Source organism: Pseudophryne corroboree, chromosome 5, assembly GCF_028390025.1.
Source record: "Pseudophryne corroboree isolate aPseCor3 chromosome 5, aPseCor3.hap2, whole genome shotgun sequence".
In the NCBI taxonomy this organism is placed as follows: Eukaryota; Metazoa; Chordata; class Amphibia; order Anura; family Myobatrachidae; genus Pseudophryne; species Pseudophryne corroboree.
Genome location: NC_086448.1, coordinates 474814442 through 474836615, shown reverse-complemented (window position 1 = coordinate 474836615; position 22174 = coordinate 474814442). Strand labels below are relative to the sequence as shown.

At 41.4% G+C, this 22174-nt stretch overlaps 1 protein-coding gene across 1 annotated transcript in view; it reads left to right on the top strand.

Annotated features, from left to right (window-relative positions):
• CDH12 (cadherin 12) overlaps window positions 1-22174 on the top strand; it is a 1390824-nt gene that overhangs the window by 1325317 nt on the left and 43333 nt on the right. Inside the window, exons 8-9 of the mRNA XM_063922964.1 lie at window positions 15546-15733; window positions 18898-19151. Coding sequence (XP_063779034.1) covers window positions 15546-15733; window positions 18898-19151 — 442 coding nt within the window. The remainder of the gene's footprint in view (window positions 1-15545; window positions 15734-18897; window positions 19152-22174) is intronic.

The window sequence follows — 22174 nt, the reverse complement described above, 5'->3', positions numbered from 1 at the left end:
ATAGAATTTGGGGGTAATTTTGATCCCAAAGTATTATTAACCTCAAAAAACATAATTTACACTCATTTTCAGCCTATTCTGAACACATCACACCTCACAATATTATTTTTAGTCCTAAAATTTGCACCGAGGTCGCTGTGTGAGTAAGATAAGCGACCCTAGTGGCCGACACAAACACCGGGCCCATCTAGGAGTGGCACTGCAGTGTCACGCAGGATGTCCCTTCCAAAAAACCCTCCCCAAACAGCACATGACGCAAAGAAAAAAAGAGGCGCAATGAGGTAGCTGTGTGAGTAAGATTAGCGACCCTAGTGGCCGACACAAACACCGGGCCCATCTAGGAGTGGCACTGCAGTGTCACGCAGGATGTCCCTTCCAAAAAACCCTCCCCAAACAGCACATGACGCAAAGAAAAAAAGAGGCTTTTTACTGATATTTGGTGTTTTGGATTTGACATGCTCTGTACTATGACATTGGGCATCGGCCTTGGCAGACGACGTTGCTGGCATTTCATCGTCTCGGCCATGACTAGTGGCAGCAGCTTCAGCACGAGGTGGAAGTGGATCTTGATCTTTCCCTAATTTTGGAACCTCAACTTTTTTGTTCTCCATATTTTATAGGCAGAACTAAAAGGCACCTCAGGTAAACAATGGAGATGGATGGATTGGATACTAGTATACAATTATGGACGGACTGCCACGGTTAGGTGGTATAAAAAAACCACGGTTAGGTGGTATATATTATAATAATAATACAATTATGGATGGACGGACTGCCTGCCGACTGCCGACACAGAGGTAGCCACAGCCGTGAACTACCGCACTGTACACTGGTTGATAAAGAGATAGTAGTATACTCGTAACAACTAGTATGACACTATGACGACGGTATAAAGAATGAAAAAAAAACCACGGTTAGGTGGTATATATTATAATAATAATACAATTATGGATGGACGGACTGCCTGCCGACTGCCGACACAGAGGTAGCCACAGCCGTGAACTACCGCACTGTACACTGGTTGATAAAGAGATAGTAGTATACTCGTAACAACTAGTATGACACTATGACGACGGTATAAAGAATGCAAAAAAAACCACAGTTAGGTGGTATATATTATAATAATAATACAATTATGGATGGACGGACTGCCTGCCGACTGCCGACACAGAGGTAGCCACAGCCGTGAACTACCGCACTGTACACTGGTTGATAAAGAGATAGTAGTATACTCGTAACAATTAGGATGACACTATGACGGTATAAAGAATGAAAAAAAAACCACGGTTAGGTGGTAGGTATATAATAATAAATAATACAATTCTGGTCGGACGGACTGCCTGCCGTGTGCCGACACAGAGGTAGCCACAGCCATGAACTACCGCACTGTACACTGGTTGATAAAGAGATAGTAGTATACTCGTAACAATTAGGATGACACTATGACGGTATAAAGAATGAAAAAAAAACCACGGTTAGGTGGTAGGTATATAATAATAAATAATACAATTCTGGTCGGACGGACTGCCTGCCGTGTGCCGACACAGAGGTAGCCACAGCCGTGAACTACCGCACTGTACACTGGTTGATAAAGAGATAGTAGTATACTCGTAACAATTAGGATGACACTATGACGGTATAAAGAATGAAAAAAAAACCACGGTTAGGTGGTAGGTATATAATAATAAATAATACAATTCTGGTCGGACGGACTGCCTGCCGTGTGCCGACACAGAGGTAGCCACAGCCGTGAACTACCGCACTGTACACTGGTTGATAAAGAGATAGTAGTATACTCGTAACAATTAGGATGACACTATGACGGTATAAAGAATGAAAAAAAAACCACGGTTAGGTGGTAGGTATATAATAATAAATAATACAATTCTGGTCGGACGGACTGCCTGCCGTGTGCCGACACAGAGGTAGCCACAGCCGTGAACTACCGCACTGTACACTGGTTGATAAAGAGATAGTAGTATACTCGTAACAATTAGGATGACACTATGACGGTATAAAGAATGAAAAAAAAACCACGGTTAGGTGGTAGGTATATAATAATAAATAATACAATTCTGGTCGGACGGACTGCCTGCCGTGTGCCGACACAGAGGTAGCCACAGCCGTGAACTACCGCACTGTACTGTGTCTGCTGCTAATATAGACTGGTTGATATTTAAAGAGATATTAGTAGTATACAACAATACTATACTGGTGGTCAGGCACTGGTCACCACTCCTGCAGCAAAAGTGTGCACTGTTAATTAATATAATTGTACTCCTGGCTCCTGCTAACAACCTGCAGTGCTCCCCAGTCTCCCCCACAATTAATTATAAGCTTTTAATTTATACATTGATGACTGTGCAGCACACTGGGCTGAGCTGAGTGCACACAGACTGAGTCACACTGTGTGACTGACTGTGCTGTGTATCGTTTTTTTTTTCAGGCAGAGAACGGATATAGCAGAGAGAAGTGAACGGATATATTATATTAAATAAAAGTTAACTAGCAACTGCACTGGTCACTGACTGTGGTAAACTAACTCTGTCTGCGACTCTGCACAATCTCTCTCTATCTAATCTATCTATCTCTATTCTAATGGAGAGGACGCCAGACACGTCCTCTCCCTATCAATCTCAATGCACGAGTGAAAATGGCGGCGACGCGCGGCTCCTTATATAGAATCCGAGTCTCGCGATAGAATCCGAGCCTCGCGAGAATCCGACAGCGTCATGATGACGTTCGGGCGCGCTCGGGTTAACCGAGCAAGGCGGGAAGATCCGAGTCGCTCGGACCCGTGAAAAAAAACATGAAGTTCTGGCGGGTTCGGATTCAAAGAAACCGAACCCGCTCATCTCTACTTACAATTTTATCTTTCTTCAAGCTTTGATAAATACTTATTATTAACACACTCTCTTTTTTGAGTGCATTAGTGAAAATGTATTCACTTTTCCCTTTCCCTCCTTATACAGATACTGTACTGTATATGTTAATTTTTGACAAGTTGGACAGTACTTGTCAGAACTTATGTAAAATTCACTACAGCATCACTTTTGTTTTGAATTAAAATAATATAACATATAAATTACTACTCTTGCCCGTGCAGTTTCTATCTCTATCTGTTGTATTCTAAGCAGGGCTTTTGTACAGCTTTAAAATATTCATACTCTAGGTGAAGCAAGAACAGTTAGTGTTCTTGTAATTATTTAAATTATATTTTATACCAATGGTTAGTGATTTTACCATGGACCTCAAATTGTATTTCTATATAACATTAATATGCACTGAGTATAACCAGTGAAGTAATACAGTATAAAGTTTGATATATGAGGTTGCAGGGTTCTCAAGGTTAACATATAATTTAAGAGCTGCCTGTCAGGAATATACTGTATAATAGCTTACATTATATGAATCACAACTGAAACATTGGGAGTTAATATACACTGATAAAACTATAATATAAAAAATTGGAAATAATTTCCATTAGAGAATAGGTGCTTACATGCTCAGTGTAATGTACTGTAAATGTATTACATGCAGCAAGTGGTGATAAGTTGCCCATGAAAAGATGGTGCAGTTTGTTTAATTAATTATTTTGGTACTTCTTACAAACAAATTACCGTAGGCCACAATTATGATGTTTGACACAAGATGTTAATAGTTTGCTATTGTGGCTTCAACAAATTGTCTGCAAATGAGTCTTTTTTTAAAAGAACCGTGTAACATAAATAACCAATGTCCATTTATTTATTTCTTCAGTTGATTGTAATATATTTATATGGCAACTACACACATGCACACACATGCATATGTGTGTCCAGCTGATTGACTGCTGTATATAGTTACACAGTTACATAGTTACATGGTTTGTGAGGTTGAAAAAAGACAATCCTTCCGTCGAGTTCAACCTATTTGTGTTCTCCTACTCTGTATTATTTTCAGGAGTAATTTTATCTGTTGATAAAGTCATCCGTTGTGTTGTATTTCCTCATTTTATTATAACTATAGTAAATGATCTATCCACCATAACCCTATATAGCCTTATCCTTTAGGAATTTATCTAGGCCATTCTTAAAAGTATTAGCCGAGTCTGCAATTACTACTTTCTCAGGCAGGGAATTCCAAACTCGTATTGACCTTACTGTGAAAAAACCTTTCTGCCTCTTTGTGCGGCATCTCCTCTCCTCTAAAATAAGTGGGTGCCCACGTGTTTTCTGTGCTGGTCTTAACAAAAACTGATCACCCGAAAGCTCTGTGTATTGTCCCCTTAAATATTTATAAATGTTGATAATGTCCCCTCTTAATCTCCTCTTTTCTAGTGTGAGCATGTCAAGCCTTGCAAGTCTTTCCTGGTATTCCAGCATCTTCATCCCCTTAATTAGTTTGGTCGCCCACCTCTGAACCTTTTCTAGTTCCAGAAAATACATTTTGTAGTGGGGTACCCACAATTGTGTGCAGTATTCCAGATGGGGCCACACTAGGGCTTTATATAATGGGAGTATAACACTCTCATCCCTTGCATCAATACCCCTCTTTATGCATGCTAGTACCTTGTTTGCCTTTTTTGACGCTATCCTACATTGTGTGCTGCTTCTAAGTTTGCTGTCTATATGAAAACCTACATCTTTTTCCAGTAAGGAGTCCCCTAAAATCACCCCATTAAGTATGTACTGTAGGTGTTAATTTTGTTCTTGCTACCAAGGTGCATTACATTACACTTGTCTGTATTAAATCTCATTCTCTGTTTTACTGCCCATGATTCCAGTTTAAATAAATCATTCTGGAGAGACTAAGCTTCTACCTCCAAATTTATAACCTTACATAGTTTGGTATTGTCTGCAAAAATTGACAACATGCTCTCTAGACCTTCTGCTAGATCGTTAATGAAAATGTTGAACAATAGCGGTCTGAGAACAGACCCTTGTGGCACACCACTTAGAACTTCAGTCCAATTTGAAAAAGTTCCAATTACCACAATGCGCTGCTCCCTATTATCCAACCAGTTACTAACCGAAGTGCATATTGTGCTCCCTAGCCCTAGTTCATGTAACTTATAGATAAGTCTCATGTGTGGCACTATGTAAAAAGCTTTAGCAAAGTCTAAAAAGATTACATCCACCGTCTTACCCTGATCAAGGTTCGCATTAACTGATTTATAAAAGCCTAGTAAGTTTGTTTGACATGATCTATCCTTCACAAATCCATGTTGATTCCGAATAATAATCTTTTTGGCTTCAAGGATCTTCTGTACACTATACCTCAGAATGCTTTCTAGGACTTTCCCCCCTATATATGTAAGACTAACTGGTCTATAATTGCCTGGTTCAGCTTTACCTCCCTTTTTGAAGATTGGCACTAATTCCACTATACGTCAGTCTTTGGGAACCATGCCTGATGTAAGTGAATCATTGAGGATTAAAAATAGAGGTCTTGCTAATTCGCAGTGTAGCTCCATGATAACTCTTGTATGAATACCGTCTGGATCAGGTGACTTATTAATTATTTTTTTTTCAATCAGTTACAGACTTCCTCCTCACTTAAATAAGCACTAAGCAGTGGGACATTATCCTAATTGGGGTTGGGTGTTAGTTCATGCATCTGGTCCTCTATTGTAAATACAGATGAGAAAAACTAATTTAATGTATCCACATGTCGTTATCATTTTTTATTAAATCTGCCAATTTGTCCTTTAAAGGGCCTATACTCTCCTTCTTTAATCTTTTTTATGTTGTTATATATTTAAATAATTTTTGGGGGTTTGATTTACTTTCCTTTGCTACTAGCATTTCAGTTTCTACTTTAGCCGTTCTTATTTCTTTTTTGCATATCTTGTTGCAAACCTTATAGTACTCGAGTGACTCTGCCTTCCCATCTGATTTGTATTTTCTGAATGCTTGCCTTTTTCTGCCCATTAATTCCTTAATATTTTTATTAAGCCACATTGGATTGGAGTTTTTAGTCCTTTGTTTGCTGCCCGTGGGAATAAATTTATGTGTAATCTCATTGAGCAGTGATTTTAATGCCTCCCATTTCTCTGTAGTGTTTTTTCCTTGAAACAAAATTTCCCATTCAGTGTCCCTAAAGTTTCTCTCATCATGTCAAAATTGGCTTTGCTGAAGTTCAGAGTCATAGTTGAACCTATATAGGACTGATTATGAAAATTGATATTGAATGTGACCATATTGTGGTCGCTCTTTCCTATGGGCTCCCCTACTATAATATTTTATATCAAATCCCCATTGTTTGTCAATAACAGGTCTAAGATTATGTTGGACCTAGTTGGTTCCTTGATAAGTTGAAGTAGTTATTAAGTATGTTTAAAAACATATTACCCCTAGCAGTATCGCATGAATCGTTTGTTCAATTTATCTCTGGATAGTTAAAATCTCCCATCTCTATTACGTCTCTTGCTCCTGCTGCTTTATCAATTTGCTTCAGCAACATTTCCTCATCAGATATATTAATTCCAGGGGGCATGTAGCATAGCCCTACTACTAAATTTCTCTTTACCTTTACCCCACATATAATTTCAACCAATAATGTCTCAACAGTGTTTATAGTTTCCTCATGAATATACTCCCGTACATCAAGTTTTAAAAACGGCTTTAAGTAAAGGTAAACCCCTCCACCCTGTTTGTTTGATCTGTCTCTCCTGAACAGTGCATAACTCTCCATATTAACTGACCAGTTATGAGATTCATCCCACCAGGTTTCAGTAATGCCTATAATATTGTACTGATTGCTTGCGGCAAGGATTTCTAGTTCCCCTTTTTACCTGTTAGGCTTCTAGCATTTACATACATACAATTAAGATAGGTATTTCTCCTTGCACTAGGGACATCATTTTCTCTATGCAGTAACAGTGACCCATAAACATCACTAGTCAGTGATTTGGCAATCCCCTTGGTAATACCCTTATTAGTACCTATATTAATGGTCATGAAGTCTGCTCTTTCCCTCCCCCATTATACACCCTCACTTGGTTCACTACCACCATCTTTACTGTTCTCACTGAATGACCAGTAGTTTCTAACTAAACCCTTCCCCCAAGCACCTAGTTTAAAATCTCCTCCAACCTTCTAACCATCCTTCCCCCCAGCACCGTTGCCCCCTCCTCATTCTGGTGCAATCCATTGCAACAAAAAAGATGGCACCTGACTGAGAAGTCCACCCAGTGTTCCAGGAACACAAACCCCTCTTTCATTCACCAGTCCAGAGGTACCGCTCCTCTGGTTGCTAGAGGGAACAGTCTCCTCCGGCATCGTCATTTCCTCACTACCATCCACTGAATCTACATCCAATCGTGCGACCTTGTTGGGGTTTGGTAGTTTAGAGATGTCATACCTCCCCCTCTTTTTCTTCCTCCTAACTGTGACCCAGCTGGTTATCTGGTCATCCTAATCTACCGGTGACCCCTCCTGCAACTCATCCACCGTTCTATGTAAGCCTTGTTCAAGACTGTGAATCTCCCTCAGATGAATGATGGTTTGCTCTAGATCAGTTACCTGGGCTTCCAGGGCAATCATTTGCACACACCTCGTGCAGATGTATTCACACTGTGACGGTTGCTCCAGGTGTGCATACATCTCGCATGACATGCACTGAGTGAGATCCTCAATCACGGCCCCTCCCATTTTTTTAAATTAAATGTTAACTCCCTCTTACCTTTAACTAAACAATACAAACTATACTACACAATACATTACTATAGCCTAGCTGTGAAGAAAAAAACCAATAATCACTACAGTACAATAGCAATTACAGAACAGTAATTGGCAATTCAAATAAATGATAGGGGAGAGAGAAAAAAGAAAAACACTTATGTACTATACAATACACAATAAATTCAAAACAATAATATAAAGTTGGTAGTATTGTACTTATCTGTGGGGGCCGTCTCCTGCAGCACCCCTGTACCTCCTCCTATCAGTGGGTTTGCTGTCCTGCTCAGTCAGCACCTCTGTCTCCTGCTGTGTCTCCTCCAGCTGCTGGGACCCTTGTGTCATCCCCTGCATCGGCTCCCGCTCTGTCCCCTCTCTGGCACCTTTACTTGTTCATGCTCCGGCTTTTGCACCGCGCTGTCCCCTCTCCGGTGGCAGCACCCACGCAGTCCCCTCTCCAGCACCTTCACTCGCCACTGCTCCGGCTCCTGCTCTGCTGTCCCCTCTCCGGTGGTGGCACCTGCTCAGTCCCCTCTCTGCCTACGGCACCAGCACCCGCTCCGTCCCTCCCTCACTGGCACCACTCACACACAGGCACACATGTGTGACCTGCCAACCACTTCTGGTTCCAGGTCCCCGCTTCCTCCTGCTCGTCTCCTCCGTCAGCATCTCAATTCCTCTGTATCCGCACTCCGCACTCTGGAATGGTCAAAGGACGTATATATGACCTGGATGTCTCTGTGGGATGATCGGGACAGTCCTATATACTAGGATATGCCTATTCTATGTTCAGAGCAGTTTGCTCACACTTAGGGCCTGATTCATAGTTTTACGGTATTGTAATACCATAAAGCTAATATGCTCATGCTGCAAAAGGTAATTGTAGTAAAAAGACGGCTTCTGCCAGCGTTTATGATTCAAGTGCTGCATCCAAAGACAGTCAAAATAGTCGCAAAGCTTGGCCATCTTAGTAAACTCCAGCTTACTCAGAAAGACTGGTAGAACAGCTCAATTACCTCAATTTAATTACCTCCAGCCCAGGTCTATGTTTTACCTAATTTTACCATCTATAAGAACTGGGGATCCTTTTAAATGACTTCTCGTCATAATAGATAGATCTGCTTCATAGATGTGATCAGCATGTTCTGCAGAAGTCTGCACAGCGCATTAGGCATCTCCAAACATGCTGCTCCCAGGGATGTCTATTTGCAAACAACATTTTGTCCCGAGTTTGCTCCATGTTTTTAAACACGTTTCGTAGGGAATTTCTGGCTTGTATTCTTTCTGTTGAAGTACTTGCGAGTTTGTTCGATGGTGTATTGATTTCTACAGTATTTGCAAATTTGTTCTTGTTTTGCAGTTCAAATTGTGATTTCTCTAACGTCCTAGTGGATGCTGGGGACTCCGTCAGGACCATGGGGAATAGCGGGCTCCGCAGGAGACAGGGCACATCTAAAAAAAGCTTTTAGGTCACATGGTGTGTACTGGCTCCTCCCCCTATGACCCTCCTCCAAGCCTCAGTTAGGTTTTTGTGCCCGTCCGAGAAGGGTGCAATCTAGGTGGCTCTCTTAAAGAGCTGTTTAGAAAAGTTTTTTTTTAGGTTTCATTCAGTGATTCCTGCTGGCAACAGGATCACTGCAACGAGGGACTTAGGGGAGAGATCTCCAACTCACCTGCGTGCAGGATGGATTGGGATCTTAGGCTACTGGACACTGAGCTCCAGAGGGAGTCGGAACACAGGTCAGCCTGGGGTTCGTCCCGGAGCCGCGCCGCCGATCCCCCTTACAGACGCTGAAGAAGACGGCAGAACGGAGGTCCGGAAACAGGCGGCAGAAGACTTCACAGTCTTCATGAAGGTAGCGCACAGCACTGCAGCTGTGCGCCATTGTTGTCACACGGCTCACTGACCTAGGGTGCAACGGAGGGTGCAGGGCGCTGCTGGGGGCGCCCTGGGCAGCAATATAAGTACCTTATTGGCAAAATAAATACATCACATATAGCCATTAAGGCTATATGTGTGTATTTTAACCCAGGCCAGTTCTTAAAAACCGGGAGAAAAAACCCGCCGAAAAAGGGGCGGAGCTTATTCTCCTCAGCACACAGCGCCATTTTCCCTCACAGAAAGGCTGAGGGGAAGGCTCCCATGCTCTCCCCTGCACTGCACTACAGAAACAGGGTTAAAACAGAGAGGGGGGGCACTGATTTGGCGATATAAATATATATTAAATGCTATAAGGGAGGAACACTTTTATAAAGGTTGTCCCTGTATAATTATAGCATTTTGGTGTGTGCTGGCAAACTCTCCCTCTGTCTCCCCAAAGGGCTAGTGGGTCCTGTCCTCTATCAGAGCATTCCCTGTGTGTGTGCTGTATGTCGGTACGTGTGTGTCGACATGTATGAGGAAAATGTTGGTGAGGAGGCGGAGCAAAATTGCCTGTAATGGTGATGTCACTCTCTAGGGAGTCGACACCGGAATGGATGGCTTACTTGTGGAAGTACGTGATCATGTCAACACGCTGCGAGCCGGTTGACGACATGAGACGACCGGCAAACAAATTAGTACCTGTCCAGGCGTCTCAGACACCGCCAGGGGCTTGTAAAAACGCCCATTTACCTCAGGGACACTGACTCCAGTGTCGACGGTGAAGAAACAAACGTATTTTCCTTTAGGGCCACACGTTACATGTTAAGGGCATGAAGGAGGTGTTACATATTTCTGATACTACAAGTACCACAAATAAGGGTATTTTGTAGGGTGGGAATAAACTACTTGTAGTTTTGCCTGAATCAGATAAATTAAATGAAGTGTGTGATGATACGTGGGGTTCCTCCGATAGAAAGTTATGGGCGGTATACCCTTTCCCGCCAGAAGTAAGGGCGAGTTGATAAACACACCTTAGGGTGGATAAGGCGCTCACACGCTTATAAAAACAAGTGGCGTTACCGTCTCCAGATACGGCCGCCCTCAAGGAGCCAGCTGATAGGAAGCTGAAAAATAGCCTAAGAAGTATATACACACATACTGGTGTTATACTACGACCAGCAATCGCCTCAGACTGGATGTGCAGCGCTGAGGGGGCTTGGTCGGATTTCCTGACTGAAAATTTTGATACCCTTGACAGGGACAAGATTTTATTGTCTATAGAGCATTTTAAGGATGCATTTCTATATATGCGTGATGCGCAGAGGGATATTTGCATTCTGGCATCAAGAGTAAATGTGATGTCCATATCTGCCAGACGAAGACACGACAGTGGTCAGGTGAGGCAGATTCCAGACGGCACATGGAAGTATTGCCGTATAAAGGGGCGGTCCATCGGACCTGGTGGCCATGGCGACAGCTGAAAAATCCACCTTTTATTCCCCGAGTCACATCTCAGCAGAAAAGGACACAGTCTTTTCAGTCTCAGTCCTTTCGTCCCCATACGGGCAGGCGGGCAAAGGCCAGTCATATCTGCCCAGGGGTAGAGGAAAGGGAAGAAGACTGCAGCAAGCAGCCCATTCCCAGGAACAGAAGCCCTTCACAGCTTCTGCCAAGTCCGCAGCATGACGCTGGGACAGTACAAGTGGACTCAGGTGCGGTAGGGGGTCATCTCAAGAGTTTCAGCACGCAGTGGGCTCACTCGCAAGGGGACTCCTGGATCCTACATGTAGTATCCCAGGTGTACATTGGAAATTCGAGACGTCTCCTCCTCACAAGTTCCGGAAGTCTGTTTTACCAACGTCTACCTCCGACAGGGAGGCAGTATTGGAAACAATTCACAGGCTGTATTCCCAGCAGGTGATAATCAAAGTACCCCTCCTACAACAAGGGAGGGGGTATTATTCCACACTATATTGTGGTACTGAAGCCAAACGGCTCGGTGAGATCTGGAATATTTGAACACTTACATACAAGCGTTCAAATCAAGATGGAGTCACTCAGAGCAGTGATAGCGAACCAGGAAGAAGGGGATGAGATGGTGTCACTGGATATCAGGGACATTTACCTACATGTCCAAATTTGCCCTTCTCACCAAGGGTACTTCAGGTTCGTGGTACAGAACTGTCACTATCAGTTCAGACGCTGCCGTTTGGATTGTCCACGGCGCCCCGGGTCTTTACCAAGGTAATGGCCGAAATGATGATTCTTCTTAAAAGAAACTTGGACGCTTTCCTGATAAGGGCAAGGTCCAGAGAACAGTTGGAGGTCGGAGTAGCACTATCTTTAATAGTTCTACGACAGCACGAGTGGATTCTAAATATTCCAAAATCGTAGCTTTTCCGAGGACACGTCTACTGTTCCTAGGGATGATTCTGGACACAGTCCAGAAAAAGGTGTTTCTCCCAGAGGAGAAAGCCAGGGAGTTATCCGAGCTAATCGGGATCCTCCTAAAACCAGGAAAAGTGTCAGTGCATCATTGCACAAGAGTCCTGGTAAAAATGGTGGCTTATTACGAAGCAATTCCATTCGGCAGATTTCACGCAAGAACTCTTCAGTGGGATCTGCTGGACAAATGGTCCGGATCGCATCTTCAGATGCATCAGCGGATAACCCTATATCCAAGGACAAGGGTGTCTCTCCTGTGGTGATTACAGAGTGCTCATCTTCTAGAGGGCCACAGATTCAGCATTCAGGATTGGATGCTGGTAACCACGGAGGCCAGCCTGAGAGGCTGGGGAGCAGTCACACAGGGAAAAAAAATTTCCAGGAAAGTGTGATCAAGTCTGGAGAATTCTCTCCACATAGATGGAGCTAAGAGCGAAATTATAAGGCTCTAAACTTAGCAAGACCTCTGCTTCAAGGTCAGCCGGTATTGATCCAGTGGGATAACATCACGGCAGTCGCCCACGTAAACAGAAAGGGCGACACAAGAAGCTGGAGGGCAGTGAAAACACTGCAAGGATTTTTCGCTAGGCGGAAAATCATGTGATAGCACTGTCAGCAGTGTTCTCTCCGGGAGTGGACGACTGGGAAGCAGACTTCCTCAGCAGGCATGACCTCCACCTGGGAGAGTGGGAACTTCATAGGGAAGTTTTTCCGCATGATTGTGAGCCATTGGCAAAGACCAAAGGTGGAAATGATGGCGTCCCGCCCGAACAAAAAACGGGACAGGTATTGCGCCAGGTCATGAGACCTTCAGGCGATAGCTGTGGATGTCCTGGTAACACCGTGGGTGTAACAGTCGGTGTATGTGTTCCCTCCTCTGCTTCTCATAACCAAGGTATTGAGAATTATAAGACATAGAGGAGTATGAACTATACTCGTGACTCCGGATTGGCCAAGAGGGACTTGGTACCCGGAACTTCAAGAGATGCTCACAGAGGACTAAGGGCCTGGGGAGCTAAGAAGGGACTTGCTTCAGCAGGTACCATGTCTATTCCAAGACTTACCGCGGCTGCGTTTGGCGGCATGGCGGTTGAATGCCGGATCCTGAAGGAAAAAGGCATTCCATAAGAGGTCATACCTACCCTGGTCAAAGCCAGGAAGGAGGTGATCGCACAACGTCATCACCACATGTGGTGAAAATATGTTGCGTGGGTGAGGCCAGGAAGGCCCCACGAAGAAAATTCAACTAGGTCGATTTCTACACTTCCTGAAAACAGGAGTGTTTTGAGCCTAAAATTGGGGTTCTTTAAGGTTTTAAGTTTCGGCCCTGTAGAATTTCTTCCGAAAAGAATTGACTTCAGTTCCTGAAGTCCAGATTGTCAAGGGAGTATTGCATATACACCCCTTTTTGTGCCTCTAGTGGCACCGTGGGATCTCAACATAGTGTTGGGATTCCTTAAAATCATATTGGTTTGAACCGCTCAAATCTGTGGATTTGAAATATATCACATGGAAAGTGAACATGCTGTTGACCAATATCTCACATGGACAGTGACCATGCTGTTGGTCCTGGCCTCGGCCAGGCGTTTGTCAGAATGGGCGGCTTTGTCTTGCAAAAGCCCATATTTAATTTTCCATTCGGACAGGGCAGAACTGGGACTCGTCTCCAGTTTTCTTCCTAAGGGGGTGTCAGGTTTTTCACCTGAAACAACCTATTATGGTGCCTGCGGCTTCTAGGGACTTGGAGGACTCCAAGTTACTAGACGTTGTCAGGACCCTAAAAATATATATATATATATATATATATATATATATATATATATATATAGTTTAGGACGGCTGGAGTCAGAAAGTCTGACTTGCTGTTTATATTGTATGGCACCCAACAAGATGGGTGCTCCTGCGTCTAAACAGACGATTGCACGTTGGATCTGTAGCACAATCCAACTTGCACATTCTGTGGCAGGCGTGCCACAGCCTAAATCTGTAAAGGCCCACTCCACTAGGAAAGTGGGCGCATCTTGGGCGGCTGCCCAAGGGGTCTCGGCATTACAACTTTGCCGAGCAGCTACGTGGTCAGGGGAGAACACGTTTGTAAAATTTTACAAATTTGATACTCTGGCTAAGGAGGACCTGGAGTTCTCTCATTCGGTGCTGCAGAGTCATCCGCACTCTCCCGCCCGTTTGGGAGCTTTGGTATAATCCCCATGGTCCTGACGGAGTCCCCAGCATCCACTAGGACGTTAGAGAAAATAAGAATTTACTTACCGATAATTCTATTTCTCGTAGTCCGTAGTGGATGCTGGGCGCCCATCCCAAGTGCGGTTTGTCTGCAATGCTTGTACATAGTTATTGTTACAAAAATCGGGTTATTCTTGTTGTGAGCCATCTTTTCAGAGGCTACTTCGTTTTGTTATCATACTGTTAACTGGGTTCAGATCACAAGTGGTACGGTGTGATTGGTGTGGCTGGTATGAGTCTTACCCGGGATTCAAGATCCTTCCTTATTGTGTACGCTCGTCCGGGCACAGTACCTAACTGAGGCTTGGAGGAGGGTCATAGGGGGAGGAGCCAGTACACACCATGTGACCTAAAAGCTTTTTTTAGATGTGCCCTGTCTCCTGCGGAGCCCGCTATTCCCCATGGTCCTGACGGAGTCCCCAGCATCCACTACGGACTACGAGAAATAGAATTATCGGTAAGTAAATTCTTATTTTTATGCCTGTGATTGTCTTTAGTAAATCACCTAGTTTGAATAAAAGGCTAAATATGCCCTGGAATGCAATCTCGGGCAAACACGAATCTTAGTAAATTTACCCCTAATTACATAATCGAATATTCTTGATCAAAACAGACACAGTGCTATACCGTTGGATCTTTACGCACAAATAAAAAGAATTGTGATATTGGTGAGTGTCCCAAACTTGTTTGTTTATAGGGTTGATATACAGTAGCTGCTAGTGTTTAGTGCAAATTTTCTAAATAGCTGCTTTGATACTATAACAGCCCTGTTCTGCAACAGGAAGCATTTAGCATCTCGTCTGTTGGGATGCCAGTAGTCATGTGACTGATGCCGGAATCCTGACACCACTCAGGACACCGGTGCCAATCATCAATAACTGACATCCAAAAGGAGATTATCGGGGTACGGCCTAGAGCCCAGGAGGAGGAGGTGGGCTTAGGGTTAGGCACTATACCTGAGCATTAGCCGTTGCCACCACCCCCTGAGAGTAGGGTAGGGGATGGGGGGGTAGAACTATTTAACCCCTCTGATGTCAGGATCTTCAGTGTCAGAAAGCCGTGGTCGGTCATGTGACCATCGGCAACCCAACCATAGGGATATATTATGTATTCCTCTGCAACAAATTCAGTGGGTTTTAAAATTGATCTGTATGTTGAAAAAACATAACATTTTAAAATCACCTAAAAATTGTGTTGTCTCTAAAAAAATGTTTGTAACATAATAAAACTATGCTCTTGTCTGTAGTTGCACAGGTCTCAATATATATTTTTATACATACTATACATATGTACACATATGTTTACATTTTTATATATTTTGCTATATTTTACAGGTATTTTTCATTTAAAAGTACCAGAGAGTTCTCCAGTTGGATCACCAATTGGTAGGATCCGGGCTGTAGACCCTGACTTTGGAAGAAATGCAGAAATTGAGTATAATATTGTTCCAGGAGATGGTGGAAATCTTTTTGACATCAGAACAGACAATGATACACAGGAAGGAATACTGATCCTTAAAAAGGTATTTATATAAACCAAGTGGTGAAATCATAGCATGAGTCTGACTATAACCCATCACATATATATTGTTTGCTTTTGTGACGTAGACACCCACTAAGAAGGTATTTTTCTAAATTAAACCCACAAAGGGGTTAAAAGAGATGATTATTGGGAATTCCCTCCTCACAGAGGTGAGTTAAGACAGACCACTCTGCCGGGGCTATAAAGAATGCATGGTGCCATTGATACCAATTTGCAGAGGGGGGAGGAAAACAATGCTCAGTTCCTGGACTTCCTTGCCAGTGGCAGTTGCAAAGCAGTCCATTATATAAGTACTGTAGGGGAGCCACATCAACCGCCACCACTGAACACTGTCAAACATCACTGGGTGTGGCTCCCCTATTTGAATACTGGACTGATCTGCAACTGCCACTGGCAAGGAAGTCCAACCTTATGGTTCAGGATATTTTGTGATGAGTCAGTGGTATTTGTCTTTTATATATATACTTTGGTGATGCTGGGTTCTTTGTTTGTATTTATATATATATATATATAGATATCAGACATAAGTACTGCACTTAAGTACTTAATCAACCTATTTCCAGTTGGAAGAGGATAGTGTCTCAATTATCAGAGATTAACCTGTCACTTGAACTAAACATTGCTGAACCTCTCAGATAGCATTAGGAGGAAAGGAGAGATAGATATTTACACTCTTACAGGAATTAAAGGAAAGCTTGATAATCAGCAACTGCTTATCTGCTGTGGGAGCTGTTGGTTCCCTTTACACAGCAGATAAGGAGTTGCTGACTATCAAGTGTGCTGACTACACTTACTGGAAATAGGTTGGTTAAGTACTTATTTCTAAAATCTATATATATAAAAGGCAAATACCACTGATTCATCACAAAATCTCCTGAACCATAAGGCTTGACTTCCTTGCCAAAGGCTGTTGTAGATCAGTCCATTATTCAAATAGGGGAGCTACACCCAGCAATGTTTGACAGTGTTTAGGGGTGGCAGTTGATGTGGCTCCCCTACTTGAATAATGGACTGCTCTGCCACTGCCACTGGCAAGGAAGTCAAGGAACAGAGCATTTTGTCCTCCCCGCTCCGTGACTTGTTATCACTGGCACCATGCATTCTTTATAGCCTCGGACGGGTGGACTGTCTAAACTCTCCTCTGTGAGGGGGGAATTCGCAATAATCATCTCATCCCTTTTAACACACATATCTCTTACCTACAGCCACTGACTGTTGTAGATAGGGAGGAGAGAGAGTAAATACAATATTGCTGAGATCCCCCCTTCCCCACACACACACACACAGATACACACAGCAAAATGGCGTGATTCACAGGTATTTCTGGAGGGCCTGGCCAATATGACACAACTATAATGAAATTGTGTCATATTGGCTCCGCTATTCCCCCATTCACTTTTGAATCATGGCAATTTTCCTGCTAGTGGCAGGGATTGGTAATATCATGCCCCCGGTCTCTCTCCTCTGTCAGGGGGGCTTCTGGGTACTGCACTAGTGGTTAGCCAACAATTCATTTTCAAAGCAAAGAGCAGAAATGCATATTTTTTATACTGCATAGTAAACTGTGGTTTACTAAAAAACTTTTGTTTACTAATATAATAATAATAATAATAATAATATTATATGCCAGCAACTATAAAGGATAAATATCAGATTCAAACAAATCCTTGAATACATAGTTTGATAAATGGTCTAGGAATCTATAGTACATGAAAAGACTAGTTTAAATTGTCAAAGCTATTCAAATTTTTATCAGTTTTCACAGTTACTTTTGTAGCAACACTCCCACATCTCACACTGAATTTATCATAGTTTATACAAATACTGTATTATTATATAATCTCAATATCTATTTTTTATTTATATTGCTAAATAAGGAGTCTACAACACATTTCTTCCTGATATTTATAGTTCTATAGGAAGAGTATTTTTATATCCTTCCTTTTTTTATTGCTACAAACGGCACATGTGAAAATGGATATCAGCAAAATGTTCCTTGAGTTAGGAAAAATGTGAAGCTCACTTACTCTCTCACTGATGTTGTAAAGGCCCTATAAGACATGTCAGTTTGACATTCATGCTGTGGAGAGATAACTGCAGAAATCTACTTTCTGACCGGTCCTCAATGGCCATATTCAGTAATTAAAATAATACAGTATGTTCATACAGAGATTAAATTCTGTATTTGTTTCACTTCAAAACACCAGCATATTAAAAATCATTCCCCTATTACTCCATAATGACTAATAACAATCTACAGTATTTGCAGCCCTTCCTCATTAAGATTTTTTTTTTTACATACAAATATTATATATTTGGCACTTATCAAAATGGCTTAATATACTGTACACAGTATACCTAGTTCATGATGTTTTATTTGTTGTACAGTAACTAGGTTTTTCGTATGTACTTTATTCTATGCACCTGCTGCATACACCTAAGAAAGATATCCATTTGTTGGGCAACATCACTAAACCTGAGAAAGCAGCCTGTCATTGTCTATGTCACTGATTCCCAGTGGACTGATTCTCCTGAATACTGGTTAAAACCACAGTACATGTATCTTACTGTGTGTAGACTAGACATCAAACTGCAAATGTAGGGTAAAGCTGCAGTATAAGAGTCATTGAGTACAATGACCTTCTATACTAAAATATACCCCTGAAAATGTTAATATATTTCGTTTTATACATATTGTTTTACAGTATATCTAGTTAGCAGCATCATTGCTTCTGATTTGCAAAAATGAAATTAGCTGAAGGTATTTCCCTGTATAACCACTAGATGTCACTTTTGGATAAGAATGACTTGATTTGTTTCTAAAATTTTAGTTTTCATTGCATTCTACAGTAAAATTGTTTCACTTAAAAAACATTTTTTTTTTTTTTTTAATGTTCACCGTTAAGAGTAGGCATTACATTAAAGGAACCTGGATGGATACTGTATTTGTCAACCAAACACTTTTTTATAATTTACATACACACTAAAGTACACTTGTAGTCTTAAGGATTGTTTTCAGCTTCAAGAAATTGGTTACCCAACCCTTATAATATATCTGTTATAAAACATCCGTTATGTTGTTCTTAAATATTTGTACTCTATATATACGTAAAATATTCTTATGAAATATTTTTTGTGTTTAAGCCACTAGATTTTGAAACAAAAAAAGCCTACACATTTAAAGTAGAAGCCTCCAATGTTTACCTGGATCATCATTTCAACTCAGTGGGACCATTTAAAGACACTGCTACTGTAAAAATAAATGTTTTAGATGTTGATGAGCCTCCTGTCTTCAGCAAGCCTTTCTACACAATGGAAGTATATGAGGACACACCTGTTGGCACGATCATAGGAGCTGTCACAGCACAAGATTTAGACATAGGATCCAGTCCTGTTAGGTATAGTATTTATTTACCATTACTTTATTACTCTTGATTATTTATTTTGTTCCATTATGCAACACGTTACTATGGTACTCCTGTGTTAAATTTACACATACTGTACTTCAAGGTTTCATATACTAGAAAAGTATATTACTGTAGTCCATGATCATACCTGACATCAGATAAATGTCATATGTGATGCTGCAGCTACTGTACCAGCATAAATAGCCTGAAATTGTGAATGATGCAGTGGGTTAGGTCAGAGGAATCTGAACCTTGGCAGACCACACTCGTGCAAGCAAGTGGTGCAAAATCCATGTTTTTGTGTGCGCAAGGAAAATACTGCCTACTTTTACCTGTAGCATACTAAATTCTGTCCACTTCGTCTTCTCACTACAAATAGATGTGAGCAGCATGTGTTTCCCCCACCTCTGAATTTGTCCGCATATCTTACATTTATTTCCCCAGGAAGAACAATATAGCTTTGCCAAGGTGCAAAATTTCACTTTCCAAATGTATTCACTCCTAAAACAAAATGACCCCCTTACTGCTTAAGCGCTAACAGCTTCATTTTTGTTATGATATGCTTTGAAGGGGTTTTCTATATTATTCTACCAGTGATCATGTCAAAATTCATTTATTGTCGACATGGTAATAATTGACAAACATGTCAACATATTCAGCACATCAAAATCTCATCTTTAATGTATCCATAACCTTAACATTAATTAACCTAAACCTAATATGTTGACAACATAACTGTCAACATTCTGGTGTCGACACAAATTACAACATAGTGTAATGAGAAACAACTGAGTGCATGAACTAGATGAACTTTCATTTACATTACACATACTGTATGAGCAGCTCAATTTCCTATGCAGTCTTTCTACAGTATGCCTTACATCACCCACAAGCTACTGAAGGTAATGTGTGACTAGGAATATATTGGGTAGGATTCTTTCTGTTAAAGCCAACATAGACATACAGTTGGATCCGGTTAGGATCCCGGCATTGGGTAAATAGCTTAAATTATCCCTTGAACTGAATCACACTAATTGAAATTATGTAACAATTTGTTACAGCAATGTATTTCTTTAGATACTGTAATTAAAAACAAAGTTCACTTGACCTCATTCCCCAATGACACAGAAACTGTATTCTGCACTCTCATTTTATAGTTTAGAAATAAATAGCCATGGGAGTTTACTGAAAAGATACAAAAGGTTACGACAAAAAACATTTTTGTTATTGTTCAGTGGAGTAAACCGTTATTTTGATTTTTTTTAAAGTACAATTATATTGGTTTTAGCAGATTGATAGTAAAGAAGATTACTCACGAATAGAACATTTAATGCTAAGGAAGGTGTCACGTATAAGAACATAAAAAATGACAAAGGGTGTAATACAGAGATGTACGCAAACCAAAAAGTCTGTGCAAGCACAGGATCCAGGGTCGGCTAGAGATAGAGATAGTCCACCAAATTTCTGAAGCAGCCCTTAATGGGGGTCTGTTGAAGGGGCAGGGTCTGATGGCTTATAAGGGGCTTCTAGGCTTTCTTAAACCACTTAGCAGCTCCCTTACCAATCCCTCCCCCTACTACATGACCTCATCCACCACTGAGCATTGCTGTGATCCCCATATAATATAGAGAACATTACAGTGACTTGCATATTATGAAGAGAGATTCACAGTGACTGCCAGATAATATAGAGTATTAAAGTAACCACCAGATAATGTGCATAGCATCACAGTGATTGCCATACAACACAAAGAGTATCAGTGACCACAATATAATACAGATACTGTATAATACAGACAGATATATATATATATATATACTGTATATATACAAACAAACAAACAAACAAACAAACAGAGTTTGTGTATACAGATGGAGCCATCTTTATCTTGACCTTTAATAGGATTAATTGAGTCAGGGCAGTCAGACTTAATCCCCTGCTGTAATGACTTAATCCCCTGATGTATTGATATCTCTGTATTGTATTGCAGCTGAGAACAACAGATGAAGGGCTTATGATAATAAACCATGGAGTGCCAAGACGCAGCAGAGAAACCAAGATAAATGTGGCTCCATCTGTATGTATGTATATATATATATATATATATATATATATATATATATATCTATCCAGAAGGGCACCACTCACATAAACAAGTGTATGTAGCCTGGAGCCCTCAGTAGAATTCTCCCAACAGGACCTCCAATATATAATCACATTCACTGCTGCACTCAGTATAACATCAAGTCCGGAAGCAGCTTTAAAGCAATGTATTGATATTTATTACATCATAATCAGGCACATAGCAGATAAAGTACAAACATTTTTCACCTTATATGCCATCACCCCTGTGTCTCTGCCGACCTCTGGATCAGGGAGGCATGCCCACTAAAGATGACCTCACCTGTGACAACAGCCAAACAGCATTTAAAAATTAGGCAAATCAAGAATATTATAGCAACAAAATATAACATGATCTAAACACAAATGTACATGTTCATTGGTAATATAGATATCACATTATATACTTCCAGACAGATGCACTGTATCAAAAACATCACACATATTAAATTTATATGACAATAAATGTATAAAAAAAGAAGACGCAGAGGAAATGCATCAACTAAAAATCTGCATAGCCTATAATTACTGACTTATAAAAAAAGATATATAGTGCAATCACTTATAAAAAATACATACCTCTAGTGCATGACAAGAAGAGGAGACAGAAGACGGCTACCTAGTGCAACGTGTATAATGGGCTACCTGCTGCAACGTGAATAATGGGCTACCTGGTGCAACGTGAATAATGGGCTACCTGGTGCAATGTGTGTAATGGGCTACCTGCTGCAACATGTATAATGGGCTACCTGGTGCAATGTGTATAACAGGCTACCTGCTGCAATATGTATAAGGGGCTACCTGCTGCATTGCATATAATGGGCTACCTGCTGCATTGTGTATAAGGGGCTACCTGGTGTAACTTGTATAATGGGCTACCTGGTTCAATGTAT